This window comes from Penicillium antarcticum (assembly GCF_028974205.1).
Source record: "Penicillium antarcticum strain IBT 31339 chromosome Unknown utg000002l_segment0_segment0, whole genome shotgun sequence".
NCBI classification, from domain to species: Eukaryota; Fungi; Ascomycota; class Eurotiomycetes; order Eurotiales; family Aspergillaceae; genus Penicillium; species Penicillium antarcticum.
Window position 1 is genome coordinate 1,285,358 of NW_026695300.1, and position 23,867 is coordinate 1,309,224.

Genomic DNA, 23,867 nt, shown 5'->3' on the forward strand with positions numbered 1-23,867 from the left:
CTATGACGGCAATTCCCCACTACTTATTTCCTTGCTGGACGCTATGACATAGCCGCATGCTTCACGTCAATGCCATTATATCTTCGTTTTGAAGTCCATATCTTTTTGCAATACATTTACATCCAACACAATGCTAGACACCGATCACGTCCAGAAGGTATTAAATACCGAGATCAGCACTCCCATCCCAGAGCCCATGGTGAAGAAGATCACATCCCTACCGCCATTCATCGCCATACCAGGTGTCCAAAACTTCCGCGACCTAAGCCATGACGATAACAAGTTGCGCCCGGGCTTTGTCTACCGATCCGGTAATCTCTCAGACATCATGGACTCGGGAAAGTCCATAATTGCCAGCGAACTCGGAATCACCACCATCTTCGACCTGCGAAACGAGGGCGAGCGACAAAAGGCCCCGCCCCCTTCTCTTCCTGGAGTGGATACGGTCTGGATGCCATATGGAGCGCGCCCGGCTACTTTGAACCTGCGCGACTTTGCCGGTGAAGACAAGGGCACGAGCGGGTTTGTGAAGATGTACTCTGGTATCCTCGAGGCTGCGGTTCCTGGATTCACCGAGGTCTTCAAGCACATTCGAGATAACCCCCATGATCCATTTATCTTCCATTGTTCGGGTTAGTATTTGTGTCCGCTTGTCCCTCGGGTGGAGGAGACATATGCTAACCGCACCTCTTCTATACAGCCGGTAAAGATCGCACCGGAGTCCTCTCATCTCTCATTTTGCTCTTAATCGATCGGCCTAATGAAGAAATCATCAACGATTATATTCTCACCCGAGTCGGGTTGGAAAGCGCCCGCGAGAATCTCATGGAGGCCTTTGCCCTGAACATGGATGCTGACCAAGTAGATATCAGCCAATTGAGCCCCGAGGCTCTGGGCATGCTAGAATTATGTGGTGTTCGTGCTTCTGCAATGGAAGCATTCTTGAACTCATTCAAGAGTCAGTATGAGAACGGCGTGGAGGGGTATCTGACCACTCGACTCGGATTTTCGGCAGAAGACGTGTCGATGATGCGCACGAACCTGACTTCGGAGTAAAGGACCGATTTCGGATGTCAATAGAGACAGATATGTATACTAGATGTCACAGCATGGGCTGCAGTTTAACTAGACCAATTCACGAGGTTATGTTGTCGACGCTTTACCGTTGAGTACTTGGAACCAAGGGATGAATTTCAAGACATTCGTACTCTTGTACATCATTTTCTAAGTAAGGATGAATACTACTACACACATACACCTAACACTGTTTTGTACTGCGTACCTATTGCCGAGATCCAATGATCCAATGAAACAAGCATCAGCCCAACCCGTATAGCTCCTCCACGACCCCCTCTCCGTATTAACTCCACTGCAGATCATCGCATCCTCCCGCTGCCCAAGCCTTTCTTGGACATTTAGGCCTTGATCCCGCGGTTACTCGCTACTTGCCATTGCTACCGTTGCTTTTCCCCGCTCGAGAGATGCAGCTGCAATCAAAACCCTACATATGCTGCCGACCAGCCCTCAGACCACGCATTTCTTTTAACCGGAGTGGCGGGAAAATGTACTTGGTGGGTCAAGTGTACTTTCAAGTGCGATGTTTTTCCGTTGATTAACTTGGTGACCAAGTGATAAATGGCCTGCTTTCCCCTGATCACTGACAGGGCGCTTCGGTACTTTGCTTCTGTACTTTACTTTCGCTTTCTGCCGCTATGCATCTCTGGAAGCAGCTCGTGCTGGCTGCGCTTCCGTGTCTCCCAACTGCTTTGGGACAAAGTGTTCTGGACCTGAGCGGTGATGGGTGGACGGTTAGTAGCAAGGCGCTGAATATCAGTGTCCCCGGTCGTGTTCCTTCGCAGGCGCATCTAGATCTGTTTGCTGCTGGTGCTATTGGTATGCTTACTTGGAATCAAATCGTGGGATTCGGTTTTGATAAAAGTCACAGATGATCCGTTCGTTAATCTTGGTCACTTATGTTGTCTCAAACTAACATGGTTTACTTCAAAGTTACCACGGTCTGAATGATTTTGACTTGCGTTGGGTTGGAAACAATAACTGGACATACACGAGCAAACCAATTCAAGGCTTGTATGTAACACTCACTACGCTCTTACTACTATCGCTATCGCTAACAATTTAAAGGTCAAATAAGTCCAAGTCGTCTTGGCTTGTGTTTAATGGACTGGACACTTTCACAACCATCGAATTCTGCGGACAGTTCATTGGAACCACTGACAACCAGTTCCGCCCATACACTTTCGACATCTCTGATGCATTGAGCAGGTGCAAAGGCTCGCCAACTGTATCACTGAACTTTGGAAGTGCCATCAAGATTGCCAACGATATTGCTGCCCAACCCGATGCTCCAGGTGAGTCCTCGCAGGGACACCTGAAGGCCACGTTCTAACTTATATTCAGAATGGCCTGCCGGAGTCCAAGGAACATTTGAATTCCCCAACCGCTGGTTCATCCGCAAAGAGCAATCCGACTTTGGTTGGGATTGGGGTCCAGCCTTCTCGCCAGTTGGACCATGGCAAAATGTGTACCTCGTACAGTTCGAGCGCGACGAGGGCGCGTATGTCCTCAACACCGATCTTGACATCTACCGAAAGAACCAGGTCAATCATATTGCCCCGGATCAGAGTCAGCCATGGGTTGTGAATGCAAGTATCGACTATCTTGGCTCTCTCCCCAGCAAACCGTCCATGGCCATTGAAATCAAAGAACTCGAGTCGGGCAAAGTTCTGAAGTCTGGATCACTTGACAACATTTTCATGACCGAGCAAACTATCACGGGTACCACCGTGGTCGACGCAGACGCAGCCAACCTCTGGTGGCCCGCAGGTCTGGGCAAGCAGAACCTGTACAATATCACAGTTACAATTCAGGATAAGAACCAAGACTTGGTGAGTGTCACTAAGCGCACTGGCTTCCGCACCATCTTCCTCAACCGATCGAACATCACCGAAGAGCAGTTAGCTCAGGGTATTGCCCCAGGCGCCAATTGGCATTTCGAGGCCAACGGCCGTGAATTCTACGCCAAAGGATCCAATCTGATTCCGCCAGACGCTTTCTGGCCCCGAGTCACAGAGGCCAAGATGCAGCGACTATTTGATGCCGTTGTCGCCGGAAATCAGAATATGCTCCGGGTCTGGTCTTCTGGTGCTTACCTCCCAGACTTCATGTACGATCTAGCTGATGAGCGTGGCGTCCTGCTGTGGAGTGAATTCCAATTCAGCGATGCTTTGTACCCGACAGATCAACCGTTCTTGGACAACGTTGCAGCTGAAGTTGTCTACAATGTTCGACGCGTCAACCATCATCCCTCGCTTGCACTATGGGCTGGTGGAAACGAGATCGAAAGCTTGGAATTACCAGAGGCAGAGGAAAAGGCACCAGAGCGATACGCATACTACGTAGGCGACTACGAGCACCTTTTTATTACCTTGATCCTTCCCCTGGTCTACGAGAACTCGCGCTCAATCTCGTACATGCCCAGTAGCACAAACAACGGGTTCCTAGAGGTCGACCTCTCCGCCAAAATCCCCATGGTCGAGCGCTACGACAACGGCACAGACGCAGCAGGATATTACTACGGAGACACAGACTACTACAACTACGACAGCAGCGTAGCCTTCGACGTCGAAGGCTACCCAGTCGGACGATTTGCCAATGAATTTGGCTACCACAGCATGCCAAGTCTACAAACCTGGCAGCAAGCCGTCGACGACGAAGACCTCCATTTCAACAGCAGCACCATCATGCTCCGGAACCACCACTATCCCGCCAATGGACCTGATACCCATAACTACAAGAATACATCCATGGGAATGGGCGAAATGACACTGGCTGTGCAGCGATACTACCCAACACCCAACAAACACGACGCCGTCGCGAACTTCAGTGCTTGGTGTCATGCGACACAGCATTTCCAGGCCGACATGTACAAATCCGAGATCCAATTCTACCGGCGTGGCAGTGGAATGCCTGAGCGGCAGCTTGGTTCTTTGTATTGGCAGCTAGAGGATATCTGGCAAGCGCCGACGTGGGCTGGGATTGAGTATGATGGGCGCTGGAAGGTGCTTCACTATGTTGCGCGTGATGTCTTCAAGCCAGTTATCGTTTCTCCGTTCTGGAATTCTTCGACTGGGGATTTGGATGTCTATGTTACTTCTGATCTCTGGGAGGACGTTCGTGGAACGGTGAATCTTACTTGGGTTGATTTGGCTGGGCGGCCGATATCTGGGAACGCCGGGACGCCGAAGAGCAAGGAGTTCTCTGTTGGTGCGCTGAATACTACGAACATCTATTGGACTAATGTATCGAAGCTGTCTTTGCCAAATGTGCAGGATGCTGTTTTGGTTATTGACCTCCTTGCTCGGAGTCATCTTCCTAATTCTGAGAGTGAGGCTTTGACTACGTTTACCCACCGGAATCAGATTACACCTGTCTATCCTAAGGATCTCCAGCTCAAAGATCCAAAGCTCAGTCTATTGCATGATGCCAAGTCCGGTGTGTTCACCGTTGAGGCGAAGAGTGCAGTCTCGCTGTACACTTGGATTGATTACCCCGCTGGTGTGGTGGGATACTTTGAAGACAACTCATTTACCCTGATTCCTGGCGAGAAGAAGACTTTCAAGTTTGTTGTGCAGAAGGATGAGACTGGTGGGAAGTGGGTGGATGGTGTTACTGTGCGGAGCATGTGGGATCAAACCACGTCCTGAAAAGCTCATACACTATATGTCCTTACATTTCTCCTCGCTATAACTAGGGTAATCAACTTGTTTACAGTGCCATTTCATACACCATCTATGCCTTAACTTGGCCTCTCTGTTTTTGCCTCTTTTTGCTCATTTTCGAGTGCTTCGGATAACTCAACAATGAAGCGAGCCAAAGGACTTATGACCCATGTTGTACTTTGATCACTAGAGAAACAACAGTGTCTTGTCAACATGCAGCATGTTCTACGCTATATACGTAAAGTTTGGGTTGCTCCAAAATGGAAGTCATTAGATTCATCATTAAAATATTCTAGTCTAGTCTATCTGGTAATATCGACTTTTTTCCACTCGAAGAACCTCCAACTGGCCCACTGCCAAAAGCTCCCATGTCATCCTATTAAGCACATTCCACTCTAAAGAAGACGAGAAACGCAGTAAACTAGTAATGCTTTAATCCCTCGTGAGCTTCGCCCGCAAGCGAGCACCAAACACGTAAAAGACATATGGAATAAAAACCATAGCAACCCCGATAAAAGCAAGCAGCCAAGAAGCCCACTGCAAGCCTAGACGGTCATACATCTGAGTAGTAAACAACGGGAAAGCCGCACCGCCACCAGAGCGCAAGAAAACCTTGGCCGCCAAGGCAGAAGCCGCATACTTCTGGTACGAATCAATAATATAATTATTGACGGCATAATAGCAAAGCACCATGCCAAAGCCAAACGCAATACCTGAAGAAGCAGGCCCAACCCAAATAATATGCTTGTAGGAAGTAGCGCCGAGCAAGAACAATGCAATTGGAATAAATGGGGCACCGATCAATGCAGCGATGAGCCGGTCTTCGGGTGTTGGCGAGCGAAGACTACAAATCTTCTTGAAATTCTTCTCGATGAGCGGTGTGATGACCAGTGCGAACGCGGCACCGATCAGGATCGGAATGAACATGAGACCGATCTGGCCGTCGTTGTAGTTGTATAGTTTGCCGAAGATGACTGGGTATGCGAAAAAGAAGGCGTATAGCATTGCGTAGATGAGGACGATGTACATGCACATCAGATCGAGGACGGGTTCGGTCATAATCATTGTGATGGGGCGGATGAGGCTTGTGCGAGCGATATCACCAAAAGTGAGTTTCGTCTTTTCTTGCTCCGTGATGATATTCGGGTTTCCGGTTTCCTTGCGAAGCTTTGCGGCGCGACGTTTGAGAATTATCGGGGCATATGTCTCTGGCACGAGGCCGACGAGGACCATGACTGCGCCTGCGAATGCTAGGTTCACCCAGTAGAAAAGGTCTAGACGGCCGCTGCCGACGTTTATCCAGCCTGTTACGATTGGCCCGAGGACGGGTCCGCAGTATGGGGCTGCGGCGAAGTAGGCAATTGCCATGCCGCGCTCTTCGATGCTCCAGATGTCGGCGATTGTGCCTCCTGCTAGGGAGAGTCCTGAGCTGGAGAATACGCCGCAGAGGAACCTGCACACAAGGAGACCACCGATATTCGGGGAGAGGGCACAGGGGATGTTGAAGATGACGTAGAGACCGAGGGAGATGATGTAGACGGGTCTTCGGCCTATGATCTCTGAGAGGGGGGACCAGAGGAGTGGGCCGACTGCGAAACCGCAGACCATGATTGAGCAAGTTAGGATTGCTACTTCGAGAGAGACGTTGTATTGGTCTTCGATTAGACCCAGGCCGCCAGTGACGATTGAGGAGCCGAAGGCGACGCAGACGACCAGGGTTGAGGCTACCATGGTGATGTACCATCGGTAGGCGCGAGACCAGTTGTAGGGGTGTTCGGGGTCGTTGATCGTGAATGTTACAAATTCCGTGGGGCCATTTCCTCCTTTTTCAAGATCCGTGTCTCTTTCGTGGGCTGGTGTTGCAACCTGAGTCGATGAGACGGATCCATGCGATCGGATTTGCTCGAGGGTCCTCTGGGGGACGAGGCCGGTGCTTGTTTCGATGACATATTCCTCAGGAAAGACAGGGTCTGTATTATGGCCAATAGCTGGATAATTGGGCTCTAATGCATGAGGGCTTTCAGTGATGCCCCGGCTGCGAAGGGTTTCTAGTGTTTCAGTCTCGGGTTGAGGTAGAGGCTCAGCAGCTTCTGAGTGTGGTTCAGGTATCGTCGAAGACATGTTGAGATGTGTGAAGGGTCAATGAAGTAAAAAAGATTGGATTGTACATGAATGTTGGAACTACAGAACTGGAAGTGACGCACTCTTTATATCTTGCGTAGCTGTGACAAAGAGCTTCCGTATATACTTGTAGGCCGACTGATCTCCGAGATAGACCGCGCCATACCGGGAGTTCGGGACACCAGAAAATGACGCATTCCAGAGGATTGATAGACGCAGGGCGGCTCGTGTCTCGCCAAGGAGCGACAGAATAGATGACATTTAGAGTCACTGACGCATTTGGTAAGCGATATCATGCCGGTAATAGTTCGGTCCGAGCTAATGCCGAACAAAGTATGTAGTCTGGACTTTTCTCGGCGCTGATTTTGTCTGATATCTGCATCTGACACATCAGTTATTTGTTTGTATTGAAAACGTCAAAGTTTCCAGAATGCAGTAATTGGGAAATTTTGAAACTTGATTGTGATACAATGACCGCGATCTCACTGCCAGCGCCAACGACCAGGTGAACCGATGACATATTGAAAGACAATAAAAGGAGCTTTACTTCAGACACATATTGAAAGCAATCGGAGAATAAGTCCTCGTTATAGAAAATGTAATCTGGTAAGCTCCTAAGAAAGCTAACGCAACGAATGACATGTCTCAAAAAAAGGCATTTACTGCCGGATCAGATTACATAGCTTGGTCCATCATATCCTATCGCATCCAGACCCAGGAACAGCCCTATGACCAGGATGTGACCGATGCTGGTAATTTTAGTCGCTCCGATGTAAAAACAGGGCCAATCAAGGTGTGGTACTGTATACCGGGATCAAGCACGCATAGAGCAACGGGTCGAGGATATCGTAGTGGGGAATGGATGGGACTGGGTGGACATATATAGACATCATACCTGCCGGATCATGATCTCGTGTTTCTACTATTTCTACTATTTGCCTTGTCACCCCTTGCCAGGCGAAATGCCATTACTTTTTGTGACTTGATCTACAGCTGAACCCAGTATGGTAAGACGGCCACGAAAAACATTGCAATCGTTATTTCATATACATATATGCAGAGTATTGCGCCCAAAACCCCCAAACTGAATGCATCCCAATACCGTTATGCAAAAGGACCTAGTCAAGTCCACAATTACCACTTGTTATCGAAAACCTTGCCATCGACATAGTTGACCATCTCCTTGACAGGCGAGAGGTGGTCACGACCAGCGCCGAACAGCATACCCTGACGCAAGACATTACGGTAGTTCTTGCCAGGCGACACTTTTCCAAGAACATACTCCTGGCGGGTCTCGACACGGGTGGGGACAGGAATAGAGCGACCCACCACGGCCTCCATACCCTGCCAAGCGAATGTGATGGCCTCCTTGGCGCCACCAGGGATACCGGCCTCGTCGAGCATGAGAATGCGAGTGTTAGGATAGTTCTCCTGGATGAAGGCGGCAATGTTGGGGTTATACGCGCCGCCGCCGCACATGAAGATCTCGGCGATTTCAAGGTCCTTGGGGGCGTAGCGGCGGTAGTGGTCGACAATGGCCTGGGCGGTGACGCGGGTGATCGTCGCGACGACGTCGTCAGGCTTGAGGCCCTTGGCTTCGGCCTTCACAATTAGATCGTGGGCGAGAGTGTCGCGGAAAACTTCACGGCCGGTCGTCTTAGGGGGTTCAAGGGCGAAGTAGGGGTGAGTCAGGAAATCATCGACAAGTTCCTGGTCGACGGTACCGCGGGCACCCATCTCACCATCCTGGTCGTACTCGCGCGTTCCATTGGTATAGTGGCGGACAACGGCGTCGATGAAGACGTTTCCAGGACCGGTGTCGAAATCATAGCAGGCGTCCACACCGCCGTGGGTGTCCGGCAGGACAAAGCAGACATTGGCAATTCCGCCGATGTTCTGGCACGCACGCAGCTTGGTGGGGTGGTGCAGCACTAGTGCATCGAAGAATGCGATAAGGGGCGCTCCCTGGCGACCGGCGGCTTGATCACTGACCCGGAAGTCTGTAACCGAGGTGATACCTGTGCGCGAGGCAAGGAAGGTGCCCTCTGCCATTGTCAGAGCACTACGCGTCTCACCGGCCTCGGGCATAGAGAGAAGCCAGATGGTCTGGCCGTGGGAGCCTAGGACATCGATGGTGTTGATGTCGACCTTGTAATCGGCGCAGAACTGATGCACGGCGGAAGCAAAGGTCTCGCCCAGAATGACATTCACTTCCGACAATTCAGACGGAGACGTCTTGTTGTGCAGAATCATGTTCATGACTCGCTTCTTGATCACAGGCTCCAATGGGATTTCTCCATACTAACTATTGGTCAGGTTCCTGTACTATGGAGATACAGCTCGGGGTTACTTACCTTGAGCAATTCAAAGTGCATGGGAGACTCGGGAGTTTCCTGACAGAAGCGACAAAGAGCGCAGTCAATGCCATCCTGTTACTGTAAGTACAAGATATTTACAGCTGTGAATGAATACAACTCACCATCGAGGTTCCACTGTTCAACCCCAGAACAGTAATGTCCAACGCCTGGTTGGCAGATCGGTGAATTCCATTTGAAGCCATCTTGTGCAGTGTAGAAGAGAAAGAAAAAAAAGCAAAGTAGGAGAAAACAGGGAATATTTAACAGCTCCGGCCCGTCCAGTGGAGACCAAAAATGTAATTTCGCCATTCCTCTAGATCGCGATAGTCCGCCAGAAGGGATGATCGCTTAAATGCCTATTCTGCCAAAATCCTGAATGCTAAATGGCTACACGCTTGAGACCCAGTGTGGCTTGAAACTCCCCGCGTCAAACTCGAGCTCCATCTCGATCGCCCCAGCTCACCCATTGCCGGACCCATACGGCTTCGTCAGCCTAAACCCCGTGCTCGACCGTTTACCTCATTGGGATCGATTCCTGGACACAATTACATTTCGGCTATGGGCTACACAACCCTGTGGAAGCGGCTTTCGCCGCGTCAGCTGAATGTGGCCATTCAAACCTTTTCGCTGATTTCCATTTTTTTCGAGGGCTATGACCAGGGTGTGATGGGCGGCGTGAACAGCTCACCAACATATGTGACTGAGGTCGGAATTGGCAAGGCTGATGGTACAGTCACCGATACCACTCACCAGGGAGGCATTGTCAGCGTGTACTACCTGGGTGCGATCTTCGGTTGCTTTGCTGGCGGATGGCTTGCAGATCGAGTTGGCCGGATCAACGGCCTACTAGCTGGCTCACTGTTCGCCTTGGTGGGTGGCGCGTTGCAGGCGGCTGCTCAAAATTCGGACTTCATGATCTGTGCGCGAGTGGTTACAGGAATCGGCACTGGTGGTGAGCATCCTTGCTAGTGTGCGTTAGTCTTCAGGATAAAGATATCCGGGGATGCACGAGAGTGACCTCTTTTCTGACTTGTCGCACAGCTCTTACCGGCATCACCCCTGTGTTGGTGTCCGAGACCTCTTCGGCGAATCACCGTGGTGGCTTTTTGGGTTATGTGTTCATTGCCAATTGTGAGTTCATGCGATCTGATCCATCTGAAGTGGGGAATGCTAATTGGGACTTTTGTCAGATCTCGGTATTTCCGTCGCATATTGGATCTCCTTCGGCCTCGCTTTTGTGAACAACGGTTACTCGGACGTACGATGGCGGTTCTTGCTCGCATTCCAATGTTTCCCGGCTCTCATCCTGGCAGCGGGCATCAAGATGCTGCCGGATAGTCCCCGCTATCTAGCGTCAGTGGGACGGAAGGAAGAAGCGCGCGATCTGCTGAATAGGATTCGTGGAGGCCGATTCCCTCAGGAGGAGATCGATCGCGAATACCTCGAGATTATCACAACCGCCCAGGACAGTAAGCCCAGCTCTCCAGTTGAGTTTGTCAAAATTCTAGTTGGAAAGAGTGGAAAGCCAGGCTTGAACCTAGGCCGTCGTGCATGGCTATGTGTTTGGCTGCAGATTATGGCCTCTTGGACTGGTATCACTGTGAGTCTGCAAGGTGGACTGCGCCTGTTATATTAAGTGGCTCACAATGACATCAGGCCGTGACTGCGTATTCCCCCACACTTCTGGCTCAAGCTGGATACAGTGACATCAAGCAAAACGGATTGGCCGGAGGTATCAACACGATCGGAATCATCGGTACCATTATCAGTGCTCAGATCATTGATCGCCTGGGCCGACGAGTGTGTTTGATGGGCGGAGCTGCTGTTTTGTTCGCAGTCAACCTGATTGTAGGTTAACCCTACGGTTAAGATGTACTTTTTTCTGACCTCTATAGGCTGGAGCTGTTTACGAGGGATCTCTGCACAATCCCGAAAAGGCAGCTCAATATGCGCCGGGCGCGGTCACTATGCTCTTTTTGTTCAATCTGGGGTAAGGTTTACCCCTCGCGTCTGTCCAAAGCTTACTGACATGATGTATAGATACGCCGCAACCTGGGGTACAGTTGCTTTCTTAGTCCCCACCGAGATCTTCCCGAGTGATCTGCGAGCTCAAGGAAATGGATTCGGAATCACTGGGTGGGCCATCGGTGTGGGTATGACCACTTTGGTTAACCCGATCATGTTCAACGTCATGACTGTGAGTTCTAAGCATTGAAGGGCCACCTAATGAACAATACTGATCACCTCTCAGAGCCGTACATATTTCTTGTTTGCCGGTCTGAACCTAATCTGGATTCCCATTGTCTATCTGTGTAAGTTGAAACATTGCCTCGGAACTATGTTACATCATCTAACAAGATTATTCTTAGTCTACCCCGAAACCCGCAACCGATCCCTCGAATCCATCGATGCCTTGTTCTCCACCACTAGTCCCTTCTACTGGAAGATGGAACAGGCTTATAAACTCCACGGTGATGTTCTGGCTGAGCATGGAGTTACCAAGAGCGACGAAGCCCTTGAGATTGGCAAGCCCGAGCTTACTTCGACACCTGCCGAAATCGATGCCGAACGCCCAGTCACCGGCAAAACTGCAACCGTCTAATGCATATTTGCATCAAAACCAGCGCTATAATCATGTTCAGCTCTATGCTGACGCCACACATGAACACATGTATAGGATCATGTAAATCTAGTTACCCGCACATAATGTTTTATAGACCCCTCCCCCCAGCTATTGGGATAGAACTTATTATTCAGATTATCACTTATTACTATCATTATCAAACATGTCAATCTCATCAAATTGAACACTTTTCCCTCTAATCGCCAAGTCTGATCCCGAAGTCAATGACACGGTGCTGACTCAGCATCATTGGCAAAGTCGACATTGACTTTTATCCTTCAGACACCGTTCAATTGCTTGATCATCGATGAGTTCGGAAAGGTCCACTGCTTAAGCTTCTTTTCCCTTCATTTTGGTGCCTTTTTCCCATTCTGCCTCCGCAGTCTTACCCCAGGAATTCTTGAGAACCGTTGCGAACCCCGAACCCCGTGTTCCAAGCTCCGGGGCCCGCGATTTCTTGTGGGCTGCCGTTGCCACCCCCAACAGCTCACTCCTGGAATGAATTAATGGATTGAATGTCGCAAAAACCACGGAAGCTCCAACGCGTTTCGAAAGCCTGTAAGTGCTCCCCGCGTTCAATTCATTCCACCCGCTCCACTCGCACTTGGCAGCAAAATGCCCCAGACTGCAAAAAGCTCTGAGCTGACCCCATTTCAGGCGACTTCTGCAATAGGCGCAGCATCAAGTGCGGCAGAAGTGAAGACCCGTTAGGCAGGTGTCAGAATTGCGCCGATTTTGATGTCCCGTGCACCTTCGATCGCCCCGCAAAGCGTCGGGGCGTCAAGGCTGGCACGAGGGCTCCTATGCGCGAGACGCCGTTGGTGAGAACCCCTGGCTCTGACCATGCCATCCCTGTGGCTACTGCGCCGGCAACAGGGAGGACGTCGGGCTCCTCTGGTTCGAGAAGCTCGTACTACCCTGAGTCTGCGCATCGCCCGTCCTTGACTGGTGATCCCTGGTCGACGTTCAACGTCGGCGGGGTAGCAGCGGAAGGGTACGATGATGACGGCGCTTTGCGCAACTCTTGGAATGCTTTTGCTATTGCTAGTGATCGCCAGATCCGAAATCTTGTGCAAGTTTATTTCGAGATCGTTTATCCTATGTAAGATCCTTATCAATCACCCTTTTTATCTGATCGTGTGACTTACCGTTTTCAGTTTCCCGCTCTTCCACAAGCAATCTTTTATTGAAAGAGTACATAATCAAGAGCATCTTCGAGACCCGGGATTATTTGCCTCGACCATGGCAGTCTGTGCTTTGGTGTCTGGCCGCGCACGAGATGGGGCGCTGTTCACGAACAGGTGGCACCGCGATGAGCTGGCTGAGCCGCCATCAGAAGCCTTTTATGCAGCGGCCAAAGACTCCATCCCACGAGACCTTGCCTCAGCCAAGGGCATAAATTATATGCGCGCATGTGCTATTCTTGCCATTGCCAGTATTCAAAATGGCCAGATAAAGAACATGCAAAAGTTCTCCGGCATGTATCATACTTTGACCAGCATGGAGGGACTTCACGACGAGAAGCTATGGCCGAAGCATTTGACTCCTATTGAAACTGAGGAGCGACGGAGACTAGTATGTACATTTTACCTTCCAAATGTCGCAATTGCTAACCAATGACCCAAAGTTCTGGTCCATCTACACTCTGGATATCTATTCTAGCATCGTGTGGGGCGGCGTGATTAGATATCGTGAAGCTCACTCTCTGGTACGATATCCAAGTGAAATTGACGACGAGTTCATCACAGTACACGGATACGGCATGCCGCCCGTGTCTCCAGCGTCGAGCGTGCTCAGCCCGGGAGAAGTGAGGGTAGTCTCACGGCAGCCCCTAGCATGGCTTCGCGGCTGGAACTTCACTACGGATCTTTATCGGATCCTTGAACATGTAGTGGATGGCAACCGGCGTCGCTTCTCTTCCGCAAACGGGACTGCACAGGTGTGGTCATTATTCAGCCCAGCATCGATGTCAGAAGAAGCAGTGATGGACCGGGTCTATTCCATGTACGCTGCACTGCCATCACAGTTTAAGGAAACTCCTCCTACTACTGGCGACATGGCCAAAGATCTATTCGGGTTCCAGTCTGCCAATATCACGGCAACTTTACAGCTTCTCCGCATGGTGCTTCTCTCTGCGGAAGAACTTGGCGTTGATCGCAAGTGCAACGTCGCTGGAGAGCTGCTTAGTGTTTTCAGCAAGGTTCCTGTGGAGTACCTCAAGGCTATCAGCTCGCCTCTGGTATGTGCAGATATCATTCCCATTGGAAGCATATTACTAACATGGATCAGCTTCACCATCTCGGTGGAATAGGATACATCCTCGGCTCGGTCATGGAAGGAAGTCTATCAGAAGCATCCTACCGCCGAGTCCGCACATTGCTGTAAGCCACCCTCAATCCTAAATCCAACCACCTAATCTAACCACAACTCCCAAGTCTCGAAATGGCCGACCTCCTAGGCCGTCTAGAAACAGGTCTCCAACGCGCAGCCGGCGCCAGCGAACGTCTCCGGTCCCAAGTCGACCGCATCGACGGCTACATGACCTCGCGACCATTTAATCACCAAACAGGCCACCATGCCCCGAACCCTAATGAAGTCCCCGTCGACGTGAAACCCCATATCGCCATGACATCCGTACCATACATTCCCCCTAGTGGACCGCCAGGCCCGGCACCAGGCGCACCGCCCAATGCTATGGGTGATCAGATGATGCAGTTCCAGATCCCACCGGAGCTGTTGTCGGATTGGCCGTGGCCGTTGGATGGTGGGGGTAATCCGGAGGGTTTTTTGCCTCTGGCGTTTGAATGATTGGGGGGTGGGGTTTGTCTTTCGATGGGTTTGGATCGGTTGCTGGCTGATTGTTTTGTAGGGAGTTGGAGGTACTAGTCTTTTATTTTTTATTTTTTTTTAGGTTTTATGATTCCAAATTTCGCGATTAGAATAAGATTAAAAGCAATGTATTTAATCATTTGTTTACAGTAGTATATCAGGGGGTTGGGGGGATTGTGTGTTGATGTTGAATCGGGCTGTAGATTTGGTTAGTCGTTTGTCGATATAGTCATTCTCGAGAACTGATTTATTCAGACTCACTTGTAACTTATTCCGTATATCTGACTTGCTTGCAACGCTAAGATAGATTTGCTTGTCTATAAGTCCCACATAGAGGGGCATGATATCCGACACGAGGCTTAGTCTTTGGAGTAGATCCACAAGCAACTATTATTGAATCAAAAGCGCGATCACAATTACATTAGCTCTGCTCCTTCACCTCAACTTGTGCTTGCTGCTAAGCTCATATTACCCTTGGGACAGGCGCTGGTCTTGACAAACCTGATCTTGATAGGGGCTATTCTTAGCTCTTCTACCTCGGTCTCTACTTTCTCCTCTCTTATGTGATCTATTGCAACCCCCGCATTAGACCGGTAGACCGGTAGACCGGGAGTGCTCAATGCGCTAGGATCAGACTCAAGCCTGACATTGCTAGCGCCTATACCCCTTCGGCTTTTTTGGTCGCCAAAATGCGGGGTATGGATGTTGAGTTTCGCTTTGGCTTCGTATTTGCCATCGCCGATCTGTATGGGAGGCGAAAACAACAACCTGATAGGACTGAGATGATAAGTGAGTAACTACATAGAAAGCATTGGGGATATGAGATCAAGGTTGAGGTAGTGATTCGAGATTAAGACAAAGGGCAAGTTACCCCGGGGGTTTACAGTTTGATATAGGGTATTAGTCGACCGACATGATGCATATCATATGTAGAGCAAGTAGACCCCACATATCAAGTTAGCCCCTACCCAGTATCTGCATAGTCAACACCAAGGGCCTCTTATCAAAGCTGTTTCTCGTATGACCAAGCCCCAGATAAGCTTATCACTTGGCAAATCTTTAGCATCGCCATCTCTTCCCCCATTAGGAATCCCAGTCTTGTCTTAATCAAGCCTCTTATCATTCAAGCTTGACTCCAACTGCACGCCCGGCCCGTCCTCTTGGCTGTTTCATTCGGTATCAAGATGCCTCGTCCATCAATGCTTGGCACTCTCCCCACCCATAGATTCTATTCTATGTGACCCCAAACACAGTGTCAGTGCACATATAAATGACCATGTCCCCCGCTTCTAAACTCCTATTTGGGGCTACTTCCAGCTTGACATTCAATCATGGAGACCATGGAGAAGAAAGCATCTGCCGAGATCTCTGGATCCGATCCCGACCTTAAGGCGGACACTAGTGCTGGCGATGTCTTGCCCTTTCGTCAGACGCAGCGCGGTCTCGCTTCGAGACATGTGCAGTTGATGGCTATTGGTGGCTCTATTGGTACTGGGCTGTTTGTTGGTATTGGCTCTTACCTGCGGGATGCAGGACCATTGTCTCTATTCCTGGGATATCTTGTCTGGGGATGTCTGTTCATTCTACCTGTTAACTTGTGTGTTGGAGAGATGGCTGCCTATCTCCCCATCCGTGGATCTATATTCGAACTTGCTGCACGGTTTATCGATCCTGCATTTGGATTTGCTATGTAAGTCTATGCTCACCGGCGTTGACTATACTCCGATTTTTGTACTAACAACCACAGGGGCTGGGTATACTTCTACGGCGGCGTAATGCTAGTTTGTACAGAATATTCCTCAGTGGCAACAGTAATGCAATACTGGAACACGGGCGTGAACCCAGCAGTCTGGGTAGCAATGGCCCTAGTCGTGTGTACAGTCCTCAATCTCGTCGCGGTAAAATGGTACGGAGAAAGCGAGTTCATCATGGCTTCAACGAAGATCCTCCTGCTTTTTGGCCTCGTCCTCCTCACCTTCATCACAATGGTCGGCGGAAACCCCAAGCACGACGTCTACGGCTTCCGCAACTGGACCGACGGCGTCATGTTCGAATACTATACAGACGGCAGCACAGGCCGCTTCCTGGGCTTCTTTTCCGTCATGGTTTACGCCGCCTTTTCCGTTGCCGGACCAGATCTCCCAGCCCTAGCAGCAGGCGAAATCCAAAACCCGCGCGTGACCATCCCACGTGTGGTGAAGATGACTTTCTGGCGTATCGTCGGCTTCTACGTTGTCGGCGTGCTGGCCGTCGGAATCATCTGCAATCCCCGTGACCCACGTCTTATGTCGGCTATTGATGATGGTGCCTCTGGATCCGCTGCCTCACCTTGGGTTATTGGAATTGATAACCTAGGAATCAGCGGTCTACCAGATCTGATCAACCTACTCATTCTCTTATCTGGTTGGTCTTGTGGAAACGCCTACCTCTACAGCTCAAGTCGAACACTCTACTCCCTCGCCCGCGATGGCCAGGCCCCGAAATTCCTCTTGAAGTGTACCAAATCAGGTATCCCTATCAACTGCGTCATCACCGTCTCGGTTCTTTCTTGCATCACGTTCCTGGTAGCAGGTAGCTCCTCTGTCGAGGTCTTCTACTGGTTCGTCGACCTGACAACTATCGCCTTCGTGCTTACCTACACGGGTATGCTCTGTGTCTTCATTGCTTGGTACCGAGCCCTGAAAGCACAGGGGATTGACCGCAAGTCTTTCGTCCCCTGGGCTTCGCCGTTCCAGCCGTACGGAGCTATCCTGGCTATTATCATTGGTTGCTTGACTGCTCTCTTTAACGGATTCTCCGTCTTCAAGCCGTTTAGCGTGCAGGGCTTTATTACTTCTTACTTTGGTCTTGCATTTTGGGTGGTTATGTTTGTTTTCTGGAAGCTTTTCCATAGGACTTCGTTTGTTAGTCCTATTAATGCTGATTTGTACTCTGGTAAGGCCGAGGTTGATGAGGAGTGCAAGATTTGGGAAGAGGGTGGTTGGGAGGAGAGGAGGAAGGCTGAGCTGGCTCAGATGCATTGGGTAAAGAGAGTTTGGGAGAAGATGTGGTGATCTTACTGTATCTTAAAACTATCTCATGTTTATATGATTCTAACTTTCTTGTTTAAATTTCTATCGCAGTAAAAGGACGCTGGAAAGTAGATAATTTTATACTCCTCCCCTAACGACCTGCCACCACGCAGTTCTAAAATGTGTTCCTCTCTTTTGGACCTCTGTTTCATATATCAGAACTCACACAACAAGATACTCATCAAACCACAAACCAAGCAACAGCCTGAGCAAACACCTGCTCCTTAGCGAACTTCTGCCTCGGGTTAGACAAATCACATCGAACAGCAAAGCCATGCTCCACATCCGAGAACAGATTGATCTGATAAGGGATATCCAGCTTGTCCAGAATCCCCTCACTATGATAGAGCTTAGCAGTCGTAAAAGCAACGTCCCGCACTGCAAATAAACATTGTTAGACCATCCATTTCATATAGGCTAGTTGTTCGGCATACCACCAGCAGCAATACTCAATGGGCCCTCAATCCTTGCAACTCCTCCGTCTCAACCATAGTCGGATGGGCCGTAAACCCAGCATCAATCTTGCCAGGTTTCAGGTACCGGCAGATATACTTGCCGCCAAAACAATAGCCCACACCACCGATTCTCTCACAAGCGAGATTATCACACATTTCTTTGAGGACGGTGTCGATTATCGGCTCGGTCTGCAGGGGTAGGTGGTTCTTCACCCAGTCCATGATGTTGAAGCCCTCTGGTCTGTTGATTGGGACTACATCGCCGTTAAAGAGATCTGGCATTACGACGAAGTATCCCTTGGAAGCGAATTGGTCGGCAATTAGCTGCCCATAAATTCTGTTAGGATCAGAACTGCTTTGCTCGTGGATTTGGTTTCTGGGTAGGCGAAATAGGTCGAGACTGGACTGAATTAGGAGCCGGACCATTTATATACAATCGTTTAGATGACTTACTATTTCCAATATATTTGATTCCGCCGTTTGCCTTGCCATCATGAAGAGAGCCAATAGTGCAACAGTGAGATAGCTGCTTGGAGGTCATTTTCTCGGTTTTTATCGAAAGGAGTTTGTTTGGTAGCTCTGGTTGAGTGTAGAATATGGAACCTTCGGTGGAATGACCAACTATTCATACACTCCCAAAGCCCTCGGAGATAGCCTACGTCCATTGAACTCCAGTCCGTAAATCCGACAAGTCCAACTCAAGTCAAATGAAGCAAAAGAAGAGAAACAAAAGATCTACTGGACAAGTCGGAAATTGAGCAATGTGATTGGCCAGATAGTGCCCGTGCTTCGGGACACGCACTCGGGCTCGGCGGATTCTGCTGGGAAAAGTTGCCCATCACAGCTTCTCCAACTTAGCTACACACACCACCCACCATGTCATCCCGTCCAGCATGGCGTGCCTTGCACTACAGCGCAAAGCGTCGCGCTTTCCAGCCACCTACCCCATATCGCTGTTTCTCCTGCACCACCCGAGCCCAGAGCAAGCCCGAAGATGAACGCATGACACACTTCGGCTTCACGAATGTCCCCGAATCAGAGAAGGAGACACGAGGTAAGCCCAGAACCCAGCTTCCGAACCTCCTACAACCCCAATTGACCCAGTACTAACCACCCAATCTCCCCACAGTTGGCGCAGTCTTCAGCTCCGTCGCCGCCTCTTACGACCGCATGAACGACCTCATGTCCCTAGGAATCCACCGCCTCTGGAAAGACCACTTTGTGCGCTCCCTAAACCCAGGCTCCTGCCTGCCAGCCATGACAGCCGACCAACGCGGCTGGAACATCCTCGACATAGCCGGCGGCACAGGCGACATCGCGTTCCGAATGCTCGACCACGCCAGCAACATCAATCACGACATGGAAACACGCGTAACAATCAGCGACATCAACGCGGCCATGCTAGCCGAAGGCCGGAAACGGTCGCTGGACACACCCTACTACAACACGAACAGGTTGGACTTTGTCGAGGCCAACGCCGAGCACATGCCGCATATCCCCGACGCCTCGGTGGACCTTTACACTGTTGTTTTTGGAATTCGTAATTTCACGGATAAGCAGGCAGCGCTGAATGAGGCGTTCCGGGTTCTTAAGCCAGGTGGTGTTTTTGCATGCATGGAGTTCTCCAAGGTTGATAACCCTGTCCTCGATGGGATTTATAAGCGGTGGAATTTCAGTGCCATTCCGCTTATTGGGCAGGTTGTTGCTGGGGATCGGGATTCTTATCAGTATCTTGTTGAGAGTATTGAGCGGTTCCCTAGCCAGGAGGAATTTAGGGGTATGATTCAGAAGGCTGGGTTTATGATTCCTGGCCAGGGCTTTGAGAATTTGACTGGTGGTATTGCTGCTATTCATAAGGGTATCAAGCCTATTGTCAAGGCTTAAGGCTTGAATTGGGATTGAGTATGGCCTTGTCAGATGAAAGTGTACTGTATATTTAGGCTTCGCATGCTGTTTGTATTATCAAGAAATATTATTCGAATTGATTTGCATAGAGTGTAATGAGCCTAGGCCTCGTGGCTAGGCTTCCTTGAATGTAATGTGCAAGAGCTGAATTCTATGTAAACATGCAAAAAAAAAAAAAAAAACACAACAACAACAACAACATGTGCGGGCGTAACTTCGTCAACCAGACGCATCGTGATGCAGGTGGCATGTAAAATCAAATAAGTATTTCCAGAGAAAGGAAGAATGGGTTGCTTTCCAGCGGATCATGCTTCCAGCAGATCCTCTGCCTCTATCACTCCGATACAACTGTCGGGATATTTCATATCCTTCACTATAGCAACGACAGAAATCGGGTGCAGTCCCTTTCGGGACGCACATACTTTGTGCCTGAGGTCTGCGAGTGGTGTTGAGTCCAGAACCAGAAGCCACTTGTTACGATGTACGGCAAATGAAGCATTAGGATCCTCGGCAATCACATCAGAAACACGCATATCCATGTTCCCACCCGGTGAGAGCAAAGAGCGAGTCTGTCTGGGAGGAATGATCTCATCAGGCGATAAGAAGACCCATGATTTGGCATTAGGGTGCTGAAAAGCCGTGAGAAGGATATCAAGTAACCGCACATCGCCAGGTGAAGACGACGGTGACGAAGCAGTAGGAATATGATCAAGCGGCACCAACATATCCGAAGAAATCCGTCGTTGCGCAGGCGGTGATTGAAGATTAAAAGGAGGGATCAAAGGCGCACTCCCAATCTCCTCCCAGGGAAGAGACACAGACGATGCCGGCGAATCAAACGTCGTCGATATACCACTTGAAGGAGTCGTCAACGGTGTACCCGCAGCCGCAACCGCAGCCCCAATAGCACCACCAGGATGGAACCCCCGAAAGACCTCTGCAGGACCCTTGCCAGGTGCAGTATGCAGCTTACGCGCTGTAGCAATAGCCAACGCATCGCCCAGCGATAAGGCGACAGTCGTGGACGAAGTAGGAGCACTAACACCAAACGAGGCATCCTCATCCTCATGAATAGGCGCAGGCAATAAAATTCCCATACCCGAAGGCCCATGCAACGCCAGCAACGGACATGCAGACGGATGTGTATGAGAAGTAAGAGCGATAACAAGCACGGAAGCAGGAATATGCGGAAGCAGCGAAAGCAACTCAGGCGAACGGCCCGAAAATGAAATTAAAAGAATAGTATCATTCTGTGGAAGTTAGTCAACGTATTCTTCATGGGTGTATAAGGTGCCTAGTTTCCGCCCAAAACTCAAGCATGAAGACCAGACACAACATGCAGGACTTTTGCACTGGCCTCTCTGCTCTAGCTTGTGCTTGTGCTCTGGATAGACATACCGGCCGAACCAATCCCAGATCCCCATGCAACGCCTCAGTCGGATGCAGGAACGCACTATAAACACCGAGACTATTCATAGTGGCCTCGATTTTCCGTCCGACCTTGCCACTCTTGCCAACGCCGCAGACGACCAATTTGCCGCCATCCCGCACGCTGCGCGCAATCTGCTCGACGGCGCGGGCGAGGTCGTGCTGGGCTCGCGCGTCGGTTTGGTAGATGTGTTCTAGGTGGGCGAGGGCTGCGCGCTCGGTTGAGATCACATGGATTGCTGTTATGACTGATGAGACGTCCTTTATTTGGGGGTCGGAGAAATCGGGAGGGGTGAGTGGCCATTGGAGGCTGTGGATGTGTTCTTGGTCTTCGGTCATGGCGGGATTCGGGGTGGGATTGGGTTTGCTAGTGCATAGTGAGGTATCGAGGGGTTGGACAGGGAGAAATTGAGAAATTGGGATTCCGTAGCTCTTCTCGGCGTCTTCTCTTGAGGGCCACAACCCGGCTAATTGTGGGGAGAAGAGATCAGTCGATAACGGATAATGCGCGCCGGGGATAGTGAGGGATCGGGCTATACTGCGCTTTACTCCGTTAATATACTTCATTTTTACTGCTTTATTATTCCGTACTTGGTATTCATTAGCTCCGATCCCTTACTGATGGTGTCATTCTATGCTCTGATCGTGAATGTGGAGGCGACTTGCCTGTTTCAGTATTTCCGAGGCCGGTTACATCTCCAGATCGAGAACAGATCGAGAACAGATCGGAAATTGATGGGAATCTTGATTATAAATATACAGCCATGACACCTACATATATTGCACAGGGACTAGTATATACATATATTGGGAACCATATGGAATACTCTCTTAGATCTAGTCTATTGAGTCTGATATAAGCCAAAAATAGTATGTACAGCCCGTTAACCGTTTTATTCCGAGTGCGGGGATAGCCTCAGGTCAAGGGCAAAATGAAACTCCAACTCCAGTAAGCAAATCAAGGCAGGGGTATCGTATCGGGCGCTGGTCATTATGTGTGCCTTTCCAGGCAATCTGGTCGCATCATCCCGATCGTCCGTCCTGCCGCTCCTTGCCCTTCTCCATTCCGTCATCCTCATATAGATGGTGCTGCTCAATATAGTGAATGACGGGGACGGGGATGAGGTAGCGGACACTCATCTCACGTCGGAGGAAGAGGCGGATCTTGGTGCTGCTGACATCGTTCTGGATGAGTTGCTGGATAACGTGGATATTGTCCTTCCAGGGCTGCAGACTGGCCAGAGCCTCGTCGATGTCTGTGCCACTGCGCTCGACAATAAAGGACTGGAATGATGTTAGCGCTCCATATTTGTGACCAAAGTAAACATAATCCAAGGCTACATACTCCGTATTTGCCCAGAATGTGGTCCAAATCCTTCTCACTCCACACGCCAGGCGTGGACATGGTATGGATCAGGTCCGCGCCCGCAAGCAGAGCAATGCGGACGGGCTTCCGGGTTCCATTTCCAACATCCACACCCTCACGCACAGTATTGATCTCGTGGTCGAAGTGGTCCAACACCACCGCGGTCGGCTGGTACTCTTTCTGAATCGGCTCCCACGTATCCACCATCAACCAGTCAGAGGTTTGATCAACAGCAAGTTGGCACATGGCCACCCTGCGCAGTACAGTTAGCCTAGTCGGACCAGATAGAGCGGGAATACCCTTACCGATGCTCTGCGCTGGCAAGACCGGCCTTGCGGTAGGCATCGGATACAGGCGACAGGTATCCTCCGATAAGTTCAAAATCAGAACTGAATCTGACGTGATCGGCGGCCATTTCGAACATGCGCAGATGGAGATAAGTAATTGGCGAGAAGGAGCCACATGCGACCAGCAAGAGAGGGGTCTTCTCTGGGTCGCTCATCTTGCGCTTCAAGCGCAAATCTGGGAATGTGTACTCCTCCATCGGGGTGGGGGGCAAGTGGGCGGGCGCCTGGTGAACGTCGTCGCTCTGCCCTCCGATCATTTCCGTTGACATGTTGGAAAATGCGGAGAGAATATAGAGAGGGTCAAAGAGGGTCAAAGTCCGGGGTAGTTGAAGAGGAAAAGTGAAGTTGGAATTCTCTCAATGGCGGGGGGGGGGGGCGAACCGAAAGCGGCAAGGAATACTCCGGGGAGAATATTGGGGATGTGAGGATATGAGGATATGAAGATATGGGGAAGAGAAGTCCTTTTCTCTTCTTTGGCCATCAAGATGGGATGTAGTGATTATTAAGTGTTGGCTTCCTCGGTGAGTCAATTGAGGGATCGGGGCGCCTCCGTGATCTTCTCTCCGGATCGAAGGCCGGACTTGAAGCTCAACCTATACAGATACTATATACTAGATACTATTATA

General features: G+C 50.2%; 11 protein-coding genes across 11 annotated transcripts; 6 read left to right on the forward strand and 5 right to left on the reverse strand.

The window, feature by feature from the left end:
• Positions 1–130: 130 nt before the first annotated feature.
• N7508_001461 (tyrosine-protein phosphatase) lies at positions 131–1,056 on the forward strand (the record flags this gene model as incomplete). The annotated part of the gene is made up of 2 exons (XM_058459527.1): positions 131–632; positions 701–1,056. 2 exons carry the CDS (start codon positions 131–133, stop codon positions 1,054–1,056), a joined length of 858 nt encoding a protein of 285 aa, XP_058323059.1.
• Positions 1,057–1,712: 656 nt separating this feature from the next.
• N7508_001462 (uncharacterized protein) lies at positions 1,713–4,724 on the forward strand (the record flags this gene model as incomplete). Its single annotated transcript, XM_058459528.1, has 5 exons — positions 1,713–1,893; positions 1,946–1,952; positions 2,008–2,088; positions 2,143–2,369; positions 2,419–4,724. The coding sequence occupies 5 exons, from the start codon at positions 1,713–1,715 to the stop codon at positions 4,722–4,724; spliced, it is 2,802 nt and encodes a 933-aa protein (XP_058323060.1).
• A 447-nt stretch (positions 4,725–5,171) lies between these two features.
• N7508_001463 (MFS transporter) lies at positions 5,172–6,860 on the reverse strand (the record flags this gene model as incomplete). The annotated part of the gene is made up of 1 exon (XM_058459529.1): positions 5,172–6,860. One exon carries the CDS (start codon positions 6,858–6,860, stop codon positions 5,172–5,174), a length of 1,689 nt encoding a protein of 562 aa, XP_058323061.1.
• Positions 6,861–7,994: 1,134 nt separating this feature from the next.
• On the reverse strand, positions 7,995–9,420 carry N7508_001464 (uncharacterized protein; the record flags this gene model as incomplete). Its single annotated transcript, XM_058459530.1, has 3 exons — positions 7,995–9,161; positions 9,215–9,289; positions 9,340–9,420. The coding sequence occupies 3 exons, from the start codon at positions 9,418–9,420 to the stop codon at positions 7,995–7,997; spliced, it is 1,323 nt and encodes a 440-aa protein (XP_058323062.1).
• A 355-nt stretch (positions 9,421–9,775) lies between these two features.
• On the forward strand, positions 9,776–11,819 carry N7508_001465 (uncharacterized protein; the record flags this gene model as incomplete). Its single annotated transcript, XM_058459531.1, has 8 exons — positions 9,776–10,169; positions 10,259–10,348; positions 10,408–10,817; positions 10,874–11,065; positions 11,113–11,207; positions 11,258–11,414; positions 11,469–11,529; positions 11,587–11,819. 8 exons carry the CDS (start codon positions 9,776–9,778, stop codon positions 11,817–11,819), a joined length of 1,632 nt encoding a protein of 543 aa, XP_058323063.1.
• Positions 11,820–12,332: 513 nt separating this feature from the next.
• N7508_001466 (uncharacterized protein) lies at positions 12,333–14,648 on the forward strand (the record flags this gene model as incomplete). Its single annotated transcript, XM_058459532.1, has 6 exons — positions 12,333–12,398; positions 12,498–12,942; positions 12,998–13,415; positions 13,468–14,079; positions 14,130–14,221; positions 14,276–14,648. Exons 1-6 carry the CDS (start codon positions 12,356–12,358, stop codon positions 14,646–14,648), a joined length of 1,983 nt encoding a protein of 660 aa, XP_058323064.1. The 5' UTR covers positions 12,333–12,355.
• A 1,352-nt stretch (positions 14,649–16,000) lies between these two features.
• N7508_001467 (putative proline permease) lies at positions 16,001–17,722 on the forward strand (the record flags this gene model as incomplete). Its single annotated transcript, XM_058459533.1, has 2 exons — positions 16,001–16,359; positions 16,417–17,722. 2 exons carry the CDS (start codon positions 16,001–16,003, stop codon positions 17,720–17,722), a joined length of 1,665 nt encoding a protein of 554 aa, XP_058323065.1.
• Positions 17,723–18,189: 467 nt separating this feature from the next.
• Positions 18,190–18,477, reverse strand: N7508_001468 (uncharacterized protein; the record flags this gene model as incomplete). Its single annotated transcript, XM_058459534.1, has 1 exon — positions 18,190–18,477. The coding sequence occupies one exon, from the start codon at positions 18,475–18,477 to the stop codon at positions 18,190–18,192; it is 288 nt and encodes a 95-aa protein (XP_058323066.1).
• Positions 18,478–19,071: 594 nt separating this feature from the next.
• N7508_001469 (class I SAM-dependent methyltransferase) lies at positions 19,072–20,079 on the forward strand (the record flags this gene model as incomplete). The annotated part of the gene is made up of 2 exons (XM_058459535.1): positions 19,072–19,249; positions 19,325–20,079. The coding sequence occupies 2 exons, from the start codon at positions 19,072–19,074 to the stop codon at positions 20,077–20,079; spliced, it is 933 nt and encodes a 310-aa protein (XP_058323067.1).
• A 326-nt stretch (positions 20,080–20,405) lies between these two features.
• N7508_001470 (SIS domain-containing protein) lies at positions 20,406–21,867 on the reverse strand (the record flags this gene model as incomplete). Its single annotated transcript, XM_058459536.1, has 2 exons — positions 20,406–21,350; positions 21,499–21,867. The coding sequence occupies 2 exons, from the start codon at positions 21,865–21,867 to the stop codon at positions 20,406–20,408; spliced, it is 1,314 nt and encodes a 437-aa protein (XP_058323068.1).
• Positions 21,868–22,551: 684 nt separating this feature from the next.
• On the reverse strand, positions 22,552–23,510 carry N7508_001471 (nicotinamide/nicotinic acid mononucleotide adenylyltransferase; the record flags this gene model as incomplete). Its single annotated transcript, XM_058459537.1, has 3 exons — positions 22,552–22,812; positions 22,874–23,147; positions 23,200–23,510. The coding sequence occupies 3 exons, from the start codon at positions 23,508–23,510 to the stop codon at positions 22,552–22,554; spliced, it is 846 nt and encodes a 281-aa protein (XP_058323069.1).
• Between the last annotated feature and the right edge of the window lie 357 nt (positions 23,511–23,867).